This window comes from Neurospora hispaniola (assembly GCF_033458365.1).
Source record: "Neurospora hispaniola strain FGSC 10403 chromosome Unknown B0T23scaffold_2, whole genome shotgun sequence".
NCBI lineage: Eukaryota > Fungi > Ascomycota > Sordariomycetes > Sordariales > Sordariaceae > Neurospora > Neurospora hispaniola.
The window spans coordinates 5,166,224-5,186,454 of NW_026944407.1; the positions used below are offsets into that span (position 1 = coordinate 5,166,224).

The window sequence follows — 20,231 nt, forward strand, 5'->3', positions numbered from 1 at the left end:
TTTGAAAACACGAAGCGCGGCCTCTTGGACCAATAACGGGCTACAGCCACTAGCAAGAAAAGCCACAGGGGCGAAGCGCCCACGCCAACAACCGTTAGGTACCACACTCCTAACCGGCGAACTGGATGTGTTTCACCCCCGGGAGGCGTCGAGACGACATGTTTTCTAGTACTGTTCCTGAGTCGCTACTGTACAGAACTTTCTTGTACCATAAACACTGCATTTTGGCTTTGTTGGTGTGGCCGGTCGAGTCCATTGCTCAAGTGTTGAAGGAGGAAACTCCCGCAGCAGGCGCCGATGGAATCGACATTACCCCGCCCACGGAAAAAGACCCAAAAATAAGAATAAGGACGGGAAGGCGCCGGAGCTAATAGACACCTATTGCGGAGGTGGAGTGTTCCTAGATGACAGATGCGGTGGTTTGACTGGTGAAGAGAGAAGCAGGAGGAAGAACTGAAGATGCAGGTTGGCGCTTTTGTCACGGCTGACGTGCCTGCCTGGGTTTGGGCAGTGATTTTCCGTGAGGGTGCAGCGGGAACAGTGGGAACCACAGTGGGGTTGGGGTCTCATTGTTAATGCGTGGGTCGGGCCGTGGGCGGCTACGGCTTGAGGTTTGTACGGGAGACCATATTATGTACTGGTACTGTGTACTTGTAGAACTGGCGTTGGAAAGATGAAGAGTACACAGTAAAGTGCTTCCATCTTGAGGACAAGAAAATGACAATATGACAGGGAGAAGGAGTTCGAAGAAGAGTAGGTACCTAGAATTACCGAGTGAGCAAGCACCCACGAGACATGTACTGCGTCTTTGCAGAATTCCCAAGAGACGAGCCCTTTCCTCTCTTCACGCACTTGCACTTTCTGACGATTTCAATATCAACCAGGGCCAATCTGGAGGTAGGTACATCCAGACGACAGTCGATTCCTTTTTCCCAATAAACAATTGGAACTTTGTATCGGACCAACATGTGTTGACATGCCTGTCTTTATGGTCTCATATCTCGAACAAGATGCATGAGAAAAGCGAAGTGAACTGACACTGAAGCAATACTCGCTGACTGTAACACTTTCACGGCCTAAACAACGGTATTACAAAGGGAACAGACGCGACGTGTAAATGGTTACTAACTGAACAGCAGGTTGACGAGCACCTTCCTTGGTCGATAATCTCGGAACACCTCCAAGGGCAATCGAGCAGGAGGGGCCTCGACACCTGCTGGCCACTTAGGTACCAACTCTCGAGAGAAGGATCCTGGGAAGGTGCTGAAGAATGATGTAACGGAACCCGCAATGTGGTCATGACTAATACAATGATACCTAGGTATCACCACCAGGGAGGCGCCGAGGGTGAAAATTACAGGAGGCTCACATGAAGCCTTGGTATATGTAGAACTGGTACAGATATTCAACCAAGGACATACCAATCGCTCTGGGATGGCAGGAGTCCCCGGGCAGTGTGGCTGCTCTGATGAGAGTTCAGTGGCTCAGAGTTCAAGCGCAAGGGTGTAGAAAAGGTCAAGGTTGCCAGACATTCCACGTTGGGGTTATCTGTAGGGAAATATCATCCACTCTTCTCTACCTAGCAACAGTCGCTCCATGCGCTGCCAGAGCGAAGAGCGGCTGCCGCCTCCAGCATTTCCACAAAACGGTGTGTATGGCTGGTAATAGGAAGCAGCATGACGCTACTGAGGAAGGAGGCCATTCTCCAAAGTCAGGCCAATGGCTAGATTGGAACCCGGTTGTGCATGGCGAAATAGGCATATAAACCCTGGGATCCCAGGCCTTTGTAGCTGAGCTGCTCCTTGCGTCAGACTCTAACACAATCATCGTCTTCATCCGGCCCCCTTGACCATCCCCTAGGTCTGACGCCGCGCTACCCTTCTTCGCTACTCTTGTTCATCCGCTTCGACACCACGCTACTCCTCTTCAACAGCTTCCCTTGTTCATCCTCTCTTCCTTCATATTACGATTACGGAATCTCATTCGTCGCCACGTTGGTCCGAAGATGTTTCTCGCCGCTAGTGAATATCTCTGGGTTTTGTGAGAAGAAGTCTTGCAACGACCTCAGCGGGACAGCGCATTCGGGGAGGTGTTTATGAGCCCCTTCTCATGATGACAAAACATTTCACCCCATCCCTGAGGACAGTTTTCAAATCACACTTGCGCTTGATTCTATCACACAGCGTCTGCGTACCAAGATGCACCACTCATGTGCTGTGTGCATCCTGGAAGTAGCACGAACCCGCTGCTCCATGCGATCTGGCCCTACTGCAGATGCCGCTGTCAAGCAAACCGGCCTTCTCATGTCGGCCTCCCCGACTTGCGAATGCTCATCGATTATAATATCCTCCATCCTGGATCCCAAGAAGTGGCCGAGATCCACCATCTTGCTTGGGCTTTGGGCCGCATGGTCGCACGAAGAGTGGATAGCTAACAGGAGCGAAGACGAATTGAGAGCAGAGGTTGGAATGAGAACTACGAAGAACTGAATACGAAGTATCAGGACAACGTGAGGGTCTTGGAGATGGGCAGAGAGAGAGATGTCTGACAGCAGCCGGGACAATGAAAGGCCGATAATTTCGAGGCTATTTTTGGAGCCCTTCCCAACTTGACAAAACATTTCATCCCATCGCCGAGGACAGTTGGTCATCTAGATACAATATGACGTCGTTTATGATAGACAAAATGCGTTCCGTGTGATGTCGGGCAGAGATAGGGTAAAGTAGGACGTAGGTTTCAGGTTTCAAGGGCTGGGAGCAATCAGAACGACTTCTCGTTCTCGTAATTATTTGACCAGATAGATATAGAACGAATTGATTCAAAGATGTTTGTAATGATGAAGAGGTCTCTGCGAAGAGGGGGTTTAGGGGAGTTAGTTGATGCTAGATGTCGAGAAGAGTGTTAAAAAAGGTATGATGGAGGAGGTCGAAGAAGTGTTGTACGGTTACAATAAGACTTTGAGTGGATGGACAAGGAACTACGACGACCTGCTGTCAAAGCACAAGTCTACTAGAGAAGCATGAGGAATTGGTGGGTAAGGATGAGTAGATGATGAAGTGGATAGAGTCAGAGGAAGGCGAGGCAAAAATATAGACGATGGAGCCGGAGAGAAATCCAAACAATCTAGTCGATAACAAAGTCGCGGCGCACTTAATGGCTGGAGATAAACAAGTTGATGTAGAGAGACGCGTATGTTGGAAGATAGGTAAAGAAGACTGGTGTCTGTTTATTCACATGTGTCACTGGAGAAACATTCATAAAGTCGGAGTAACCAAGTAACGCGAAGAAGGCAAGCTGGCGCAGCATTAACAGACGCAAGAAGGCAGAGGACACCGGCTAGGTACAGCAGATAATTATGTTAATATATATAATAGTTAACGACGAGGACGTCGTCTTTCTTCTTTTGAGAAGGGCATTTATGCGGGATTTCCCTTAAGGGAAGGCACGGCAGAGTGCCATCTGGGCAGGCTACTTACAAAAGCCGTCGTTAAGGATCGGCGAATCCCAAGCGCGCTCTCTCTCTCTCTCTTTTACAGAATCATGAGATAGATCATTGACTTCATTCACATGCTACGCTGAATCCCACGCATCATGAGTAGTAAAAGGATTTAACAAAAACAAGGAGAGGTGTTGCAACGCAGATGAGCTTTGGTGATGATTTTGGTAAGAGAGATTTGGAGAGATCTAATGGTAGGTTGTGTCGACGAGAATTCAAGGTTAGACCTAGAAAGGATGAGGGCGAAAAAAAAGGAAGAAAATACAAGTAAAGATAAAACATGAGAAAGTAATACAGCACAGAAAAAGTGGAAGAAAGAAAAGAAGGAAGGAAGGAAAAAAAAAAAATAAAAAAAAAAATAAAAAAAAAATGGAAGAAGGCCTGCCGTCCGCCTCCACCATTCACAACCAAGTTATCATCACTCTCAACAGAACCATCTATTGAACTCAACTGACATTCTTCCATGTCCTCTCGAATCTTCACCTTCGTTCCATCGATTCAATTCAATCCAGTCCAGTCCAGTTACCCCTTCTCTCCACGTGCCTCCTTCTTCCAACTTGTCCCTTCCCCCGTGCCTTCCCCCGTGCCTTCCCCCTTCCAACTTCCAATTTCCAACCCCCCCCCTCTCTCTCTCTTCCCTTTTGACCTCACGATCCTGGGATCTTCTTCACACCTCATCTCCTCACCGCCATCACCCCCAAATCCTCATTCTCCCCTCTCAACACTTCCATATCCTCTTTCATCTGATCAATCATCCCCCGAATACTCGCAATCTCGCGCTCCAGACGCTTGATGTAGTCGGCTTTTCGTTGGCGGTGGGAGGACTGGGCGCGGCGGACTTGGAGGCGGCGGCGGGTGTGATACTTTTGAGGTTGGCGTTGACTAGCTGTGGAAGTGGAAGTATCTGTGGAGGGAGAGGTAGAGGTACCTGGAGAGTTAGAAGTATCTGGAGAGGTGGAAGTCCCTGGAGAGGTAGGAGTAGAAGTAGAGGTAGAGGGAGAAGTACCTGTAGAGACAGAAGTATCGGTGTGCATGTGGTCCGTATTGGACATCGATGACGAACGGGAATCAAGTTGGTGGGTGGTTTGAGAGTGTGGAGGGTCGTGGTATCGAAGTTGAAGTAAGTCCGGGGGTGTGGCTGCTTGTGGAAGAGAGAGGGAGGTTGAGGTTTTGTTGTTGATGATGTCGTTGTTGAATTTGCTGTTGCTGCTGTTGCTGCTGCTGTTGGTGGTGGAGAAGGAAGATGAAGAAGAAGGTGGTTGTGGTGTGATGATCATAGTAGCTGATGGTTTGGTAGGTTCATGGTGATGAGATGGTGGTGATGCTGTGGATTGTCCCTTGATTGAGCAGGAAGATGGGAAAGAAGAGGAGGAGGGCAAGGAAGAAGAGGAAGAAGAAGACGAGTAGGAAGAGGAAGAGGAGACGTAAGAATACATCTTGCTGCAACGATTTTGTCCTTTTGATACTTGATTATGCTGCTAACGTCAAGCAAGCAAAGGCCGAGCTTGAACGGATGTAAGTCAACGGGGCTTGTGCTGGTAGAGATATCGGCTGTGGGTGATAAAGATGGCAAGAGGTCCGGAGTAGTGTGCTTTAATTCCAGTCCAGACCTGACGGACAGATACTACCTCTACACATATATCATCCAGATCATCATCATCATCATCGGACATGTCCCCTCCGAGATCGACTCTCAACAAAAAGAATCTCGACGGAAACGGAACGCTCCGCATGAAATCAACCCAAACATATGATGTGCAGCCATCAACACCAACATCAAGTCTCCGAGTGTCACTCCAAAGTTTCTCGCATCGATTTCTGTCATGGCAAGCAAGCATGGAAACCTAACCACCAGTTAAAGTGCCAGAGAGCGACGAGAGTTTGTACAAATGCTCCAGGTTCACTGACACTCGACAGCATGACCACCACACTGCACCAAACCCAGAAACTCAAATCATCCCGTTAACTCAAATACCTTAACCAGGATCGTACCATCCATTCCATGCCTCCAATATAAGGAACTTACCTCATCCAGCGTAGTAGTAGCTACCCGCCTTTCCCGCCTTCCAGCCCTGTCGATATGTCATCCTTCCGGATAGAAATCAAATGATAGAAAGCGGAAGAATAAAAGAACCTTGATGGCCTAAGACCGCCGGTCCGGGGGAAGGGGGGAAATGCAGATCCATCCAACCATTCATCGACCCATCCATCCAACCATCCAACCATCGAACCTCGTCCTGGACAAAATAGTTGAGACATTTGACATCATACCGGGTATACTCCTACCACGCATCCAGCGTCTTTGTCACACCTCTGATCTTGAGTTCTAGGCAGTTTCTGGATATTTGTATCTAGATGAGACTCTAGCCAATGTTTTTTTTCGAATTGCTGTAATGCGTATTACATGCTTACAACGGCCTTCTTCTTATAAAAAAAAAAAAAAAAAAAAAAAAAAAAAAAAAAAAGAAGAACAAAATTGACAAGCGGTAGCGAACTGATTCACCTAACCTATTGGTCGGTCTCATCTATTTTGTCTCGGACGAGTGAACCATCCGTCCATCCATCCCCAGGCACCCAAAAGTTCCTCGCTTGGTGCTGCAATGCACATGGTGACAAATACCTATTTTTTTTTGTGGGTTAGGGGGGATGCAACGCTGCATGCCCGCACATGTCCATTCACCACTGCAGTGCCCCCAAGCCCCGGTGCCCCCGGTCAAGGCAACGCCTCATCGATCGAAGAGAAGTGGAAGGTAGCACAAGGCAAGCCTAGCAAAGTGATGAGTAAGGCTTTGACACTGCTTCATACTTCACGCTTGACACTTCCGTGAGGACTACCGTGAGCATTACCGGGCGGGCACTGCCGGCTGATGACATGGATTGATATTTTGCTTTTTTTTTTTTTTCTTCCCTTTCGCTAGTTCAGAGGATAGCTACTTGTTCGTAGACTAATCTAACGTATATGGTACGTACTCCTCACCGTGGGTGCTGATTCATCCTCCGCTTACATGTTTCCTGTGTATCTATGGCTCAGTTTTGTCTGTCTGCCTCGATGGACAGCATAGCATACCTAGCATAGCATATCATGGACAGCCAATGACAACTGGAACCGAAAGTAGGTAATTCACCCATCCATCTATGGTATATCCTCCTCACATCCTACCCATCCCATTCCGTTCCATATCATACATCACTGTTCCTTCGAACCATTCCTTGCCTTGTAGTCCCAACCAAAGAAAAAAAAAAAAAAAAACAGTTTTTAAGTTCCAACCCGTTCCCTTCCCTTTTCTTTTCCCTTTGCCCCTCCAAAACGCCAAAAGTGAGTGACGAAGGTGATGCGCTTTCCCGCCGCCGCCTATTCGCCATGCAGATAGAGAAACAGACATGAAACCCTACCAAGAAAACAAAACCAACCAACAAAGAAATAATGACCTTCCTCCTGGACCACTTCACCACTTCAACCACTCTCATGGTGTGCAGCCCCCTCTTAGATCCTCCTAAAGCTCCCATGGTACCCATCATCTCTCTCCTCATCCGTACTCTCATCATCATGCTCCACGCCCCCAGCCTCAACCTCCTCATCACTCTCATAATCCGATGCATCCCCAATATCGCCCATGCCATCCTCACTCACATCATCGTCATCCTCATCGTCACTATCACTATCATCATCACCACCCTTCTCGAGCATAGCAATGCTCCTCCACTCGACATAGTTCTTGTCCAAGTCCAACCACCTCTTGGCAACAGGTAGCTGGAACGGATCAAAGGGGAAGCACGCCTCAATATGCGTCCAATTCTCGTGATCGAACTCGAAGCCGGAGTCGCGAAGGGCGCCGCCGGTGGCGTACGAAGATGTAAAGAACTGCGAGAGGTGGATGGTCTTGTTCTTTTCGATTTGGGGGTAGATGTAGATCAACCGGAGGTGGTGCGAGAGGCGGGCAAATTCGTCGACGATTATTGGGGAGCAGCATTTTAGGGGCTGTTGTTACGTTTATTGTCAGTAAACGTGAAACCCAAGACCAATAGCGGGTGGTGGATGGCTTACATTAAGCTTGCTGGCGATATTCACCTGCAATCGCTGCCTCAAACCCTTCATCCACGGCAAGTCCTGGCCCAAGAAGCTGGCCGGGTCGTCCCAGTCAAAGCTCGCGGGGACCTCGTCCCGATCAATCAGATCCCGCCAGCGGAAGCAGAAGATGTACAGCAACCCCTGAAAGTACGCATAATACTGACCATAGCGCCGTATGTCCGGTCCGCGGCAGCTGGTGTGGGTGTTTCTGTAGTGATCGATGTAGTCGAGGAAGGTCTGCGCAATCAGTTGCACCTGGTCGCTCTGCACGCGAGCTCCTCGTGCCGTGAAGGATGCCAGATAGGCGACGGCCGCTTGCTTGACTACGGGCGCCCGGGTAGATTGGAAGGCGATGTTGAAGAGAGTGCCGATGAACATCTCCATGAGCCGGTTGGACTTCATGGCGAACTTGAAGAGGAGGTATTGTGTATGACGCGATTTAAGGTGAGGGAGGATGACGTTCACAAAATCTGTTAATAGATCCTCAAAGGTGGCTAGTGCCTCCGGGCTATCGGGGTCAGCAAAGACGGGATCGTAGATGGAAAAGAGCAGGTCGAGAATGGCGTCCATCGTTTCCAGCTTGCTCTTCAGCAGGAGAATTCGCCTTGTTTGCTCGTCACTTTCCTCCTCGTCTTCGTCGTCCGAATCGGCGTCGCTCATGGCATCGTCATCCTCATCATCGCTCTTAGCGTTCGAAGCTTCGAGTTGCCGTAGAACCGCCCGTGTGGTCTCGTCGTCGTCGTTCTCCAAATCCAGTGTCATTTCGACGTCCAGCTTCACCAGTCGCGAGAGGATCAGTTCCATTATGTCCCGTTCCAAGTCCGGCTTGTCCACCTTCAGCCTGAGCAAGTGATCGATGTATTCCATGTGTCTCGTCTTCGATTCTTCGGTATGTGGGAAGTTGTGGGTAACGATATCGAGGATCATCGGTCGTGCATCGGCGTAGAGCTCGAGGAGATATTTCAGACCGAGATGTAGCCGCTCTTTCTTGGTCTCGCTATCGACGGGCGGAAACCCCGGTACGACTTCGACGGTGGAGGATCGTGTCTCGGTAAATTTGTCGACCATCATCGAGAGTGCCTGTTGCCTGAAATACACCTTTGCAGACAAGGCTGCCAGTAGCTGAATGTACGCTCGTGCAAAAACATCGTCCCTGTCCAGCCACGTGCAATTGAGCACCGCCCGGATGAGTCCCGAACACGATCTGTCCAGCAATGGCGCATGGCTAGTCAAGGCAACGACGTAAACCTGGAGGTCTTGTGGTTGTGGTGCATCGGCATCTTCCTCTTCAACAATTGTTCGCTTCGGGCTCGGGCAAAAGATTTCCTTCAGGCCATCGTAGTCTTCATCGTCTCCGCGGGCATGACCCTCAAGGGCCTGCTTGACCTCGCGCTTTGCGTCGTCCAACGTCTTGCCACCGAATTCCTTGATCATGTTGAGCTTGTCGTTGAACATGACGGTTTTCCTCTTCTTGGCGGGGCTGCTGCCTGGGAGGCCGTCGCTACTCTCACCGTCCTCTTCCCTGGACCTTCTCCCGAGCACGGTGGTCGGCTTTCGTAGGATGGACTTGATGGCGGATGAAGTGAGCGGGGTTGCCTGCGATCGGGTTGCGACCGGAGTGAGAGTCGTCATGGTCGAGGATGGGGGTGGGCGGAGAATATTCGCCGTCTACCGGGGGTTGGACTATTATCTGGTGATTATTTTGTCGATATGAAGTGGATCCCTGGGAATCGATTTGGCCGGCAGAAAAAAAAAAAAAAAAAGACGATGATTATGACTAGCGTGGTAGTGTGGTGGAAATGGCAAAGGTACGCAGTACTCGGTCTGTCGTTCAGGTTCTCGATATGCACACGGCTTGACTGTCCAGTGGCGGACAGGTGATGGCACGGTGATCAAAGTGTGTCTCGGCTCCCGTCGCAGATTTGACCGAACAACAATGGCATAATTGTCGAGTTTGAGATTACAAGCGGATGAGAAGCGAGAGACAAGGTACGGGAGTCGCCTTGGTACTTGGGCCAGTGTGCTATTCCGTTCCGGTCTGGTCTTTGCTTGGTCGCTGGCCGCAAGGATACGGCTCGAAAAGAGTTTGTTTACGCTATGATGGATGAAAAAGACGACAAATCAATTGCAACTTGAATGTTTTTTTCTGATCTGTTAGTGAGCGGGAAGCCTCCATTTGGCCCCCACATGATGGCACGTGCCCACCAGTCTATGTGGGCCCGTGTCCGACAGATTCGGAAGGCGGTCAACTTCTCGGTTTCGCTGAGTGACGCTTGATTACATAACCACCATCATCAAGTTCAACCTCTCAAGTCCCCAAATTCCCATGTCATTCCGTATCATACGCATCGTGACATGGGCCAAAGGAAACACCCAAGACGTTCAACAGACATTATCATGAAAAGTCACACAGTTATGCCGATAGCGTATCCATTTTCGAGTCTAGCTCTAATCTAATCGCTACTTGTTGTCATGTCCTACCTTTTCGGTCAAAGCCACAGACGCAAAAGCACCAACCGCAGGTCTCTGATCAAGAAAGGAACAACACAGTCCATTGTTAGTTTGCTTGTAAGCTTGGCACTCCTGGTATACTGGACGATATTCATCCCAGATTGTTGTCCCAAACCCCACAAGTTGAATAGCTAAGTAGAGATTGAAAAGAAAGCAACAAGATTCAACATGACACGGTGAACTTCCGGGAATACTTGTTCAGAGTACGATTGTCCTCTAGTCGTAGGGCTAAATGAATCAACCAGCTACAAAAACAACATTCAAACCAGTAGTATTGGACTGTATTGATAACCACTCTTTGCGCCAGCTAGCCGACTAAATACCAATTTTGATGGCCGCTCCTATATCTTTGAAGACCAAACAATATCCACCCCAGAAAAAAAGAAAGGAAATAAAACATGGCAACGTAAGAGGCTGCTACTTCTTGTCTTTGTGGGTCAACAAGCAAGCAGTCCCATGGTTATACACACATCAGAGACTCGGTAGCGGTGAGTATGATTTTCGTGATCCTTCCCCGGCTACAGTCGCAATGTGCAGCCTTTCTGGCAACGTGCCGACTTCTCCTGAAGACGTTGGTTCATTCGCAACCGGATCATCAAACGTACCAAGAGAGCACGACGTCTTCTGGACCCGGTTTTGAATTGACCGTATCAACCACAAGCTGATGGGATGCCTGCTTGGGGCCAACAACCAGAGTGTCCGAAAGTACTGCCTGTGCTTCTGGGGCTTGCAGAACTGCTGGATCGTAGGGGGATTCATTCTTGCCGATAAACGCCATGGTCCGCTGGCTCTTAGTACCCTTCAGCACCGCCACCGTTGTGTCCAGTCTGGGCGCCATAGAGGTTGTAGCCTGAAGCATCGCCACTTTCTTGCTGGCCGCCGAGATCATTGCTGGAAAACCCGCCTTGTCCAGGTTGGTTCTGTCCCTGAGGCGCACCGTAGCCTTGGCTGCTGGGTCGGTTTTGCTGGTTCTCGCTACGATTTGTCTGATTCTGCTGCTGCTGGAGTTAGCCGGGTTTTCATGTTTTCCCATCCCGTCAAGACCGCCATTGTCATGTCTCGGTGTCATATCGGACGAAACACCACGAGACAGCAATAACATCGCTAGTACAAAAGGAGCCTCACGGAAAAGGGACTGGTGGGACGGAGACTTACTTCTCTATACTTGGAAAGATAAATCTTGAGAGCTTCGGCATAATTCTCGAATCCCAGGGACGTCATTGCGAACAAGATGTCCTCGCCGTTTACCGTCTTGCGCTTTTCTTGCTGGCATTTTTCCGAAGCTGTGATAGGTCAGATTTAACTTGTTCCTCTGACTGGATGACTTTCGACGCTGCGAGGAAGATTGGCAGTCATTGTACGTACCTTCGCTGGTGATAAACGAGATGAACTCGCTCACGCACTCTTGCATGCACTCCTTTGCCTCTTTGGCTATCTTTGCATTTTCGGGAAGCGCATTCTTCATAATGCGAGCGACTGGGGCAAAGTTGCGTATGTTAGCATCGTAAGCATCACATCGATCGGCTTTGGAAGACGAGGAAGAAGCGCGCGGCGCTTCGGGCGACTTGGACGACGAATGGTGAGACATGGAAGTGTATAGAGAGTATGCGCAGCGCTTGTTCTGGAAGTGCTCTCAAGCCCAAAGCAGTAGCGGAAGCAGCAAGACAGAAGCGAAGCCAGTCGGAGACGGTCTCGGGTCTGCTTCTCGTCGCCAAACCCCCAGCCATGAATGGACATGGTGCCATGCAAGCGCAAGCGGGCGTGCTGCCCTGCTCTCTGTCTGGCCACGGCTAGAGAGCACACACACACACTCACACATCCTCACACACGCTCCCACGAGGGAGGCGGGCGCACACACGAATCATGGTCTGTGACTGTCCACAAAGACCAAGAGACACAAAGAGGCTCAAGGGCCCGCCGGCACCGAGGCAAGAGCCAGAGGCAGATAGGGACGGATAGAGGTAGGTAGGTCAAGAAGGGCACGAAGGCAACGAGGTGTGTAACATACCATTGGCTATGGGCAACCACCGGTCCTGTTCCTTGACTTCGAACTCATACTGGTTGAGCCCGCTCGAGTGTGGGTCCTGAGGGTCGTTCATTTGTGGTTCCTCGCCGGGTGACGGTGCACCTTGTTCGACATCCTTTGAATTGGATTGGGGGGAGTCGGACATATTTGGCTACCTGCAGCGGCTGCTCACGTCTTTCTAAATTCCTTGGACTGCCAGCTCGCACAGACTGGATTAAGGTAGATGATGTGTCGTTGGACACGTTGCAAGGGTGTTAGGTAAGGCTTGAGGCCACTTTTTTTTTCGGGGGCGGCTCGGCCTGCAGGCGACTGCGTCAATCGTCCCCCCTGTTTTTCGCGTGTCCAGGGATCCTTCAGGCTGTGATGGGGGGGCCGGGGCTGGGCACAACGGGACTTGATGGGGTGCGGGTAGCTTGGGGTGGACTGGTGGCGATGAGAAGAAGGAGGGACGGGAGAAGCCCGAGACAGGATATGGCAGCCCGAAGCCGAAGCAAAGGAACGCCCCGACCTTTACTGGTCTGATGTCTCTTTGTAGCGGCACGCTCGGTACCTGTAGCGATAGGTAGCGAAGAGTGAGGGGGCTGTTCCGGGGTGTGGATGGGGTGGCCCGACAAGACTGGTGACTGGACGGGGCACTGCGGGTCCTACCCAAGGGTACAGGGTGGTGTCTCTAGCGCGGAGACTGTCTGCTGCCTCTGGGGCTCTGGAACCTTGCCGGCGCCGGCGCCCGCTGGATATTGTAGATCGCCTTGCTGCAGGCAGGACTGGTGCGGTCGTAAACAGGATGACCAACGGTCACCACCAAGATCTGTGGGTGTATGTATGTACCGCAGCAGGTAGACTGACCCTGCCGCAAGTAAATTCCCGTGTCCCTGGATTCAACGTTTCGTCAAGTCCGTTCTCTTGCTGCTGCCGATGGCCTCCTGATGTTGTGTGTCTCTGTGTACACACGGGTCGCTGTTACACCACACGGCGATGGGCTGGTGATGGTTGGTTTCTTTTGGGCTCTACTGTCCGGGCCAGCGCAGGGCAGAGCAACGCGTTTTGTTTCTTTGAACTCGCGGTAGGGGTACGTAGAGACAAGTAGTGTAGATTGTACTGTGTATCGTCGATGATGATGACGATGCTGCTGCTGTCTGCCTGGTCTTCGCCTCGTGGAAAAGGTAACCTGCAAAAGTCGCGTCAGAAGAGCAGATCCAGTCATGTCGAGAACCAATACTTGGCCGGACGTGGGACTACGACGGTGGATTGGACTGGGATGGGTTTGGGGACAGCTGGAGACAAGACGGGGCACGAGGTGGCTTGATGGAGACGAATGACTGTGTGGAAATGTCCAGTAGAAGCTACCAGGACCGGGAAGGCTGGGATGGGCGTCTGAGGTCGATGTCCCCTTCCTTCCATCACTTGGACTGCCGCGTTCCTGCGGGGCCAGCAATAGCAGCAGCAAGCAGCACCTCACAGCAACTCATGGCGCTCACGCAAAGGACGGGATGACTGTAGTGTAGTGTGCCTGTGTGCTTGTGTGGTGTGTGGTGATGATGTGCGCAACGATGCAGTGCGCGCATGGCAGCATGGCAGAAGCACTCAACAAAGCAGTCTGACTCCTTCACGAGACTCCATCGTCTCTGGGGTGTGGTTTCTCACGATGTATGTGTACGTACCGGTAGTAGTAGTAGTATTAAGACGATGCTTGGATGAGTAGAGATGAGTGGTCTGTATGGCCCCGTCGCTTCACGCAAGCTTCGCGTAGAGTACAAAAACGGGTTTCTGCTTTGCCCTGGTCGGGGGTGTCGGACGGCGTGTGTATCCACGTCGAAGAGGAGTGGGCGGGTGTTTGACTGGGGCGCGTCAACGGTTGGTAGGGTACCTCTTGGGTTAGGGCGTCGAGATATTCCTGCTAGGTCTAGGGAGGGGAGGTGGAAGATGGATGCCGAATCTCCCTACTAGTGGATAATCCAGGTATGTATGGTAAGTAGGTGTCTGAGTTGGCCGGTATGGATGGATGATGGATGTGTGAATGTCAAGTCAGGTCTGGCTGCTGTCGTTGTCGTTGTCCCCGTTCCCTTCCGTGTCTGAGATGCATGGCCGGGAAACACAAATCCAAGACAAAGCCGCTCGACTCGTGGGGTTGTTAGGTTCTCTTGCTTGTCGTGACAGTCCAGTGTCAGCTCGTTGACAGCTATCTCTACCTAGCTAACTCTTCTTGGTCTCTAGGTACCCAAAACAGCCGACTGCACTAACAATTTACTAAAAGAAGGAAATCGGGGGAGAGACGAGCATGCGGGAGAAGCGGGTCTCAACCAAAATCATACGCCGCAATTCATCCCGGATAGGCATAGCTGCGTTGTAAATGTTCCGGCGGGTGAGCGACCATCCCGGCTTCGCCAGCACAACGTCGGATTTTACGTACACTACAGTACGTAGCAGAACAACAACGACACCAACCGACGACAACACACCTTACTCTCACTCTACATTGCTGATATATTGACAATGGCACATAAAACGTCCGAAACATACATTTGTAGTAATATCTGTCTGGGTAATATTTACCTATTTCTGCCCTTCTTGTTGGCATCAATCATATTGTCGATTTGGTACCCCAGTTTGACAACTACAACTCCATGTCAATCCACCACCAGAATGGAGACTGACGCTTTCGTCGTTACAACTAAAAATCCAGACTCCAAAGAACCTGTTCCCCTCATCCGACCCCGGCGTCCTTGCTGTTACAACTGATCCTCTAGGTATCCGCCTTCCCCACCTCGGCCGATGGATATCATCAGCGCCCATGACGACTACATAGCCACCCGACTGCTAGACGTACTCCGCGCCCTCAACGAGACGTCAATATCTGATTGATATCCGTGGACCGACAAGAGCGGTGAAAGTACGTCATCCGTGACCTCCTCAGAGGGTTGCATGCTTGTTGCGAATATTATCTAGCAAGGGTAATGCGCAAAGCAATAGTCACTTCTTACTTTTCCAACTCGCCCAAGAAAACAAGGTCCAACAGTTGAATATCTCTTCATGATTCCAGATATGTATGATATCTTGGCGGAACAGCAACCCCAGCTTCAGGGCGACGAATGCCTGGAAGGTGGGTGGAGACAGCCTCTGATTCGACAATGGCTGTGACATATCAACACCATCTTCAACCCAAACAACAGGCACGAGGAGGCTGAAGGAAACCCAGAAGCCCAATCGGTGCCCTGAAATCCAACAACGGCTTTTTAGGCCGAAAGGGGCTGGGGATCTATTGTTTGGGGGTCCAAAGGAGATCCCAAAGGAGAGGAGTGTGTGATGACTGGCTGCGCTCTTCGTTATCACCATCTTCCTCTCATGATATGCCCGCCCCTTCCTTCGTTTCCCACGATGCGGGTAACCATTCACAGCCATTCACTATTCCCCAAACACGAGTCTGGGACAACCTCAAAGAGCACGCTCAGTGGTTGTCACAAAGCCAGTTCTTCGCCAATAATCGATTTTATCTGGGATTTCGACAATCTCATTGGGAGATATTCCGGAAATTATTGTAGAAATCCCCTGTTGGCTCAACACGCTATCACGGTCACGGGTCTCCTCAATCGCAAAGTCCAGAAAAAGAAAACAGTTGGGGTTGGCCAACAAAAACCCGCGTTTCATAATGTGCTGCTGTACGACAGGACAGTAACATATCACAAGCATTCAAGCTAAACGGCGGCTTACTTACATTCAAGCCATTTAAAGCGGAGAAAATGACGCCGGCTTTCCGCCCGCCGACGGCAAGTCCGTCATAACCGTTCTTTGCATTTGTCCGCCCGCCCGTCATCTCAGACAATCTTGCACGCAGTAGCTCATCACCAGTCTTTTTTGCTTGCTTTGCGTCGCTTTGCTCGCTCGCGGGTTCCAGTCCAATCGAAGCCCAACCAACCAACCGCATGCGCTGGCTGGGGTTGGGATGAGGAAGGTTTCCGGCCTCTCGGTTGGGCACTGAGACGCGCCCCTTTGTCGCTAGGCTGCAGTGAGCCTCCTTGGGAATGCCATGCCAGGATGGGCATGGGACAACTCATCAACCACACCACCACGACCACCACGACCATCATATCCAGGATTTTTAAGCACCCAAGAAGCACAAATATGTCGTGACAACTGTCAATCGATTGTTTATGCCTTGCGTGTAAATATTGAAGTAGGATGACGACCCGACAGCTCTTGGTTATTCCATTTCTGGAGAACTTTTCCACATCCTTTCGGTTCTGCTGCGCGTGTCGGCCACCCCTTGACAACTATCAGCATCGACATCCATGATATGATCCTAAGCACTGTCGATTTGGCTGTGCCGACAAGGAATGCACCCTAACCAGACGTCATCGCCTGTAGCTCGTTCTCGATCATTATCTCCTTCACATGCCGAACCTGGGACTTGAGCACGTCAACAACCGACCATCCTTGGTGACATGGCATCGTCTATCCACTAGAACTGTTTTTTTTTTCTTTTCATTTCCTCTTCACACTGACATAATCGTAATGGTGGTGGGGGGGTATTGTATCCGTACACTATACCTGATGAAATCTCTCTCTCTCTATCTTCCTCCAGCATCTCATACCGTCTATCTCCTCATGACTGAACAACCTGGACGTTGTTCTTCTTCTGTACAGTTTGAAAAATCAGTCAGTCAGTTGACCATTTCCCATAACCAGCTCAGGCACTTGCATAGCCCAGAAAAAAAACAAAAACACAAGGACACCACATTACCTTCCACTTATCCAGCTCCTCCTGCTTGTTCTGATACTGCTTGACCAAGTCGTTCAGAACCTTCTTCAGTCCTTCGGCGTTGGTCTTCAAAGCGGGGATCACGTCCTCCACCGTCCTCTCCACCAGGACGCCATTGATCATGCGGAAGCACTTGCGGTCTGCCGGGAGAGGGTCCAAGGTTTCGAGGACGAGTCTATTTTTGGTGTCAGCTCAGTTCTTCAAGATCGGGGTTTCAAGGTCAGATCTTCCCAAGGTAAAGGTATGGATGGGGAGTTGACTGGGGAGCAGTAAGAGATATGACAAGGGCGGTGTGACAAAGAAAGAATTATGAATACGAGGAAGCAAGAAGCAAGAGCGAGAAAATATGGAAAGCCACGGAAAGGGAAAGTGTTGAGAGAAGGAAAAAGAAAACATCAACCATCCTTCCATCCATCCCTCATGCCGCAGTAAAGCGGTGTGATAACATGTATGAAATCCCACAACGAGAAGAAGATGAAGCAAGGGGTCATAGCATAACCGATGAGTGAGGAGTTCACACCATCACCATCACCACCTTCTTCAAGTCGGCTCTGGCGGCTAAACAAAAAAAGAGAACCTCAAGTCCCAAGACCGAACATCGAGATGCTTACTTATGCTCCTCAGCCTCCTGCTCAACATCACCAATCTTCTGGGCAATCTGTTGCAGAGTGTTCTTGTAAGTGGTGTACTGAAGCTGAAGGTCTGTTCGAAGGAAGCTGTCAGTCACCTCTACGTACGTCTACGTACAATCGACAAGGATGCCCCTCTTCTTTGCACCCTTGGATGGGTATGAGAACACTGACCTTGCTGCTTCTTTGCAGCTGCTGGTTGTTGAGCCATCTTTGTTGTCTGAACTGGAAGCCGTCGCTACTGGCAGTCTCTTCAGTGAAAAGTGAAAGGTCTGGTCGTTTTGTTCAAGTCGGATTGAAGACCGGGCAGGCAGTTCAAAGAAGTTGATAGTTGCTCTGGTGAGAAAGCTAGGCCAAAAATGTTAGTGCTCAGGAGGTCCAGTGCCCGTTGCTTGAAAGAACCGCCCGTTGGAGGGGCAATCAATCACAGGCCTCTCTTGGGCCCCCCAAGTAAACTCTGGTTGGTCAAAGCTTCCAAGTCAAGCAGTTCAATTAGCTCCGAGCGGTCCAGGCCTGCCGCCGCGGCCGCGCTTTTTTGGTCTTGTCTTGTCTGTTTGATCTTCCCGTCTTGTCGCGAATCACAACCCATCACCCCCAGATCACTTTTTTGAATCGCGACAACACCCGACGACATTGGTCTCAGTAGCTGTTCCTCCGTGACAGCATAAAAACTCAGTCAAGATGCATCCTCTTTTGCATACCAAGGACAATGCCGGTACGTTTTCTTCTTTTTCCTCCTCCCCACGTCCCTCTCGACGCATCATTCCACCAAACGACCCCTCTAATTCTCTTCGAACCGAGGGTCGCTAACAAATCACCTTTCTGCCCGACTATAGCCTGCTACGACGTCATGGTCGCCTTCGAAGAATGCCACGCCCGCGGCTTCCTCTGGAAGTCCATGGGCATGTGCAACGAGCTCAAGGAGGAGCTGGCGGCCTGCCTGCGCGCCGAGCGCTTCAAGACCCAGAAGATCAACCAGAGCAGCGTGGCGGACAAGAAGGCCATTATCCGGCAAAAGTGGAAGGAGATTGATGAGAACTCCTAAACAACAAACACACAACGTTTCCCGCGACTGAGACCGAAGCCGAGAGTCCCGAGCCGAGCGAGCGATCGATTCTATCAACCTGAGAAACCGAGAACGTGATCGTGACAATTGTTCGTTTCCTCCCCGATCGAAGCAACGTTATACCTCAACTCTCCCTTTTCCCTTCTTCTCGAAGAACCATATGGAAATTTGATCATAAGCGGGGGAAGGCTGGATACGCAGAGGTGGAAGGTAGATACGGCATGGGAGGAATACGATCAACCACACACACACACACACACACAACACTCTACGCGATCCGAGACAAACAGACAGACCAGGCCGCTCACATACACACACACATACACACAATGATACCCATCACCACATAAGGAGAGCATAAATAAGGGCGGCGCAACTACTTTGCATTTGGTTTATCCTGTAACATTTTGGCTTATATGCAGAAAAAAAACAAAAAGAATATCCCACTCCCCTCTTACAAGAGTTCCCTTTGCGCGTCCCAACCGTTCCAGGCCGTTTCGAGCAAAGAAAAAAAACGGGGGTTCCAGCAAGAGTCCCGGCCTCCTGATTATCCTCCTTAGAGAGTCTTGCGGAAAGCATCACCAAAGGTATACAGCCCAAAGGCAGCAATGGCGCTGAGCATCATGGGCACAGGCTTGCGGAGCTTGATGGCGCGGGGAAGGGAAGCGCCGCCGAGGACGACGGAGGCGAGGAGGCCGAGCTCGACGCCGTAGGGCTGGTTGTTTTGGATGCGGTAGCCGCCGAGGCCGTCTATTTTTGTGAAGGCCGTCCGTTAGTAACAGTTTCAGATTAAGGGGTCGGATGATATGATGAAAGGGAAAAACAGGTTTGTGGAGATCGGTAGGTTGGGGCGCTGGTGTAGTTCGGGAGGTAGGTAGGTAGGTAGATCGGATACACTCTCATAGAGGTGGTGTAGCATGTAGGTAGGCATCGCGATCCGGGATCATGGGACGAAACACATACAAAGAAGACCGACAGCGCAACCGGCAATAATGGAAGGCTTGGACTTGGTGCGGGCATAGCCGGCGATACCACCGGTGACCGTGAGAGCGGAGAGGACGTAGGCGGGGAGTTCGAGGCCCTGTTTGAGTTTGAGTTTGCAATTATTAGCATGACCTGAACAGCTCCAAGCATCCAAGCATTCCCGTTGTATGCCTCGGCCTCTCTCCAGCTTGCCATTGCCATGCCAATCGCTAGGTAGGTACAGGTAGTTCTAGTCAATTGAACGCAAGCTGGACCGTAGCTTTCCTCCCCTCTCCCTACGTTGGTATCATCCGAAGGGGAACTCACCATTGTGAACAGTATTATCGTCTGATTTTCTGTTGTTGTATTCGTTGTAGTTGCTCGTTCAGAAAGATTAGGTATCGACCAGTTCGGAGGAAACTTACCGAGCAGCAGCTAAGGTAGGTACACTAGCGAGCAATGTCCGCGACCAGTCTGCGCGCGCAACGGGACCGGGATCTTGGGGGACTCCGGTCGGTTGCAATCGGCAGGCAAGCTCCGACAGACACTGCTCAACAGCTGAGATTCCGTCGCTAATTGCTGATTGGGAGCTCGGGCCACTTTGTCATACTAACCTAGTGTACGAAAGGTTCGAACGAAGCAACGAAGAAGCAACGAAGGTTCGGGAAGAGCCGAGGATGACGTCTTGGGAATTTGGCCCTAACCCTGAGACACC

At 50.7% G+C, this 20,231-nt stretch overlaps 8 protein-coding genes across 8 annotated transcripts; 1 reads left to right on the forward strand and 7 right to left on the reverse strand.

Annotated features, from left to right (window-relative positions):
* Positions 1 to 3,555: 3,555 nt before the first annotated feature.
* B0T23DRAFT_99402 (uncharacterized protein) lies at positions 3,556 to 4,105 on the reverse strand. Its single transcript, XM_062842114.1, has one exon. It carries the CDS (start codon positions 3,959 to 3,961, stop codon positions 3,590 to 3,592), a length of 372 nt encoding a protein of 123 aa, XP_062696285.1. The 5' UTR covers positions 3,962 to 4,105; the 3' UTR covers positions 3,556 to 3,589.
* B0T23DRAFT_375705 (uncharacterized protein) lies at positions 4,082 to 4,714 on the reverse strand. The gene has a single exon (XM_062836908.1). It carries the CDS (start codon positions 4,546 to 4,548, stop codon positions 4,171 to 4,173), a length of 378 nt encoding a protein of 125 aa, XP_062696286.1. The 5' UTR covers positions 4,549 to 4,714; the 3' UTR covers positions 4,082 to 4,170.
* Positions 4,715 to 6,725: 2,011 nt separating this feature from the next.
* B0T23DRAFT_375710 (RNA polymerase I-specific transcription initiation factor RRN3) lies at positions 6,726 to 9,303 on the reverse strand. The gene is made up of 2 exons (XM_062836909.1): positions 7,542 to 9,303; positions 6,726 to 7,475 (listed from the first exon to the last, which is right to left on the reverse strand). The coding sequence occupies exons 1-2, from the start codon at positions 9,195 to 9,197 to the stop codon at positions 6,981 to 6,983; spliced, it is 2,151 nt and encodes a 716-aa protein (XP_062696287.1). The 5' UTR covers positions 9,198 to 9,303; the 3' UTR covers positions 6,726 to 6,980.
* Positions 9,304 to 10,791: 1,488 nt separating this feature from the next.
* B0T23DRAFT_99450 (histone-fold-containing protein) lies at positions 10,792 to 12,566 on the reverse strand. The gene is made up of 4 exons (XM_062842115.1): positions 12,085 to 12,566; positions 11,442 to 11,552; positions 11,232 to 11,359; positions 10,792 to 11,074 (listed from the first exon to the last, which is right to left on the reverse strand). Exons 1-4 carry the CDS (start codon positions 12,245 to 12,247, stop codon positions 10,868 to 10,870), a joined length of 609 nt encoding a protein of 202 aa, XP_062696288.1. The 5' UTR covers positions 12,248 to 12,566; the 3' UTR covers positions 10,792 to 10,867.
* A 3,155-nt stretch (positions 12,567 to 15,721) lies between these two features.
* B0T23DRAFT_99540 (uncharacterized protein) lies at positions 15,722 to 16,912 on the reverse strand. The gene is made up of 3 exons (XM_062842116.1): positions 16,841 to 16,912; positions 16,641 to 16,735; positions 15,722 to 16,362 (listed from the first exon to the last, which is right to left on the reverse strand). The coding sequence occupies exons 2-3, from the start codon at positions 16,682 to 16,684 to the stop codon at positions 15,942 to 15,944; spliced, it is 465 nt and encodes a 154-aa protein (XP_062696289.1). The 5' UTR covers positions 16,685 to 16,735; positions 16,841 to 16,912; the 3' UTR covers positions 15,722 to 15,941.
* B0T23DRAFT_427080 (Prefoldin beta-like protein) lies at positions 16,703 to 17,698 on the reverse strand (the record flags this gene model as incomplete). The annotated part of the gene is made up of 4 exons (XM_062840036.1): positions 16,703 to 16,735; positions 16,841 to 17,033; positions 17,470 to 17,560; positions 17,662 to 17,698. The coding sequence occupies 4 exons, from the start codon at positions 17,696 to 17,698 to the stop codon at positions 16,703 to 16,705; spliced, it is 354 nt and encodes a 117-aa protein (XP_062696290.1).
* Positions 17,699 to 18,168: 470 nt separating this feature from the next.
* Positions 18,169 to 18,532, forward strand: B0T23DRAFT_427081 (cytochrome c oxidase biogenesis protein Cmc1 like-domain-containing protein; the record flags this gene model as incomplete). Its single annotated transcript, XM_062840037.1, has 2 exons — positions 18,169 to 18,202; positions 18,324 to 18,532. 2 exons carry the CDS (start codon positions 18,169 to 18,171, stop codon positions 18,530 to 18,532), a joined length of 243 nt encoding a protein of 80 aa, XP_062696291.1.
* A 288-nt stretch (positions 18,533 to 18,820) lies between these two features.
* On the reverse strand, positions 18,821 to 20,204 carry B0T23DRAFT_99624 (transmembrane proteins 14C-domain-containing protein). Its single transcript, XM_062842117.1, has 4 exons — positions 19,942 to 20,204; positions 19,844 to 19,872; positions 19,517 to 19,634; positions 18,821 to 19,303 (listed from the first exon to the last, which is right to left on the reverse strand). Exons 2-4 carry the CDS (start codon positions 19,844 to 19,846, stop codon positions 19,110 to 19,112), a joined length of 315 nt encoding a protein of 104 aa, XP_062696292.1. The 5' UTR covers positions 19,847 to 19,872; positions 19,942 to 20,204; the 3' UTR covers positions 18,821 to 19,109.
* Between the last annotated feature and the right edge of the window lie 27 nt (positions 20,205 to 20,231).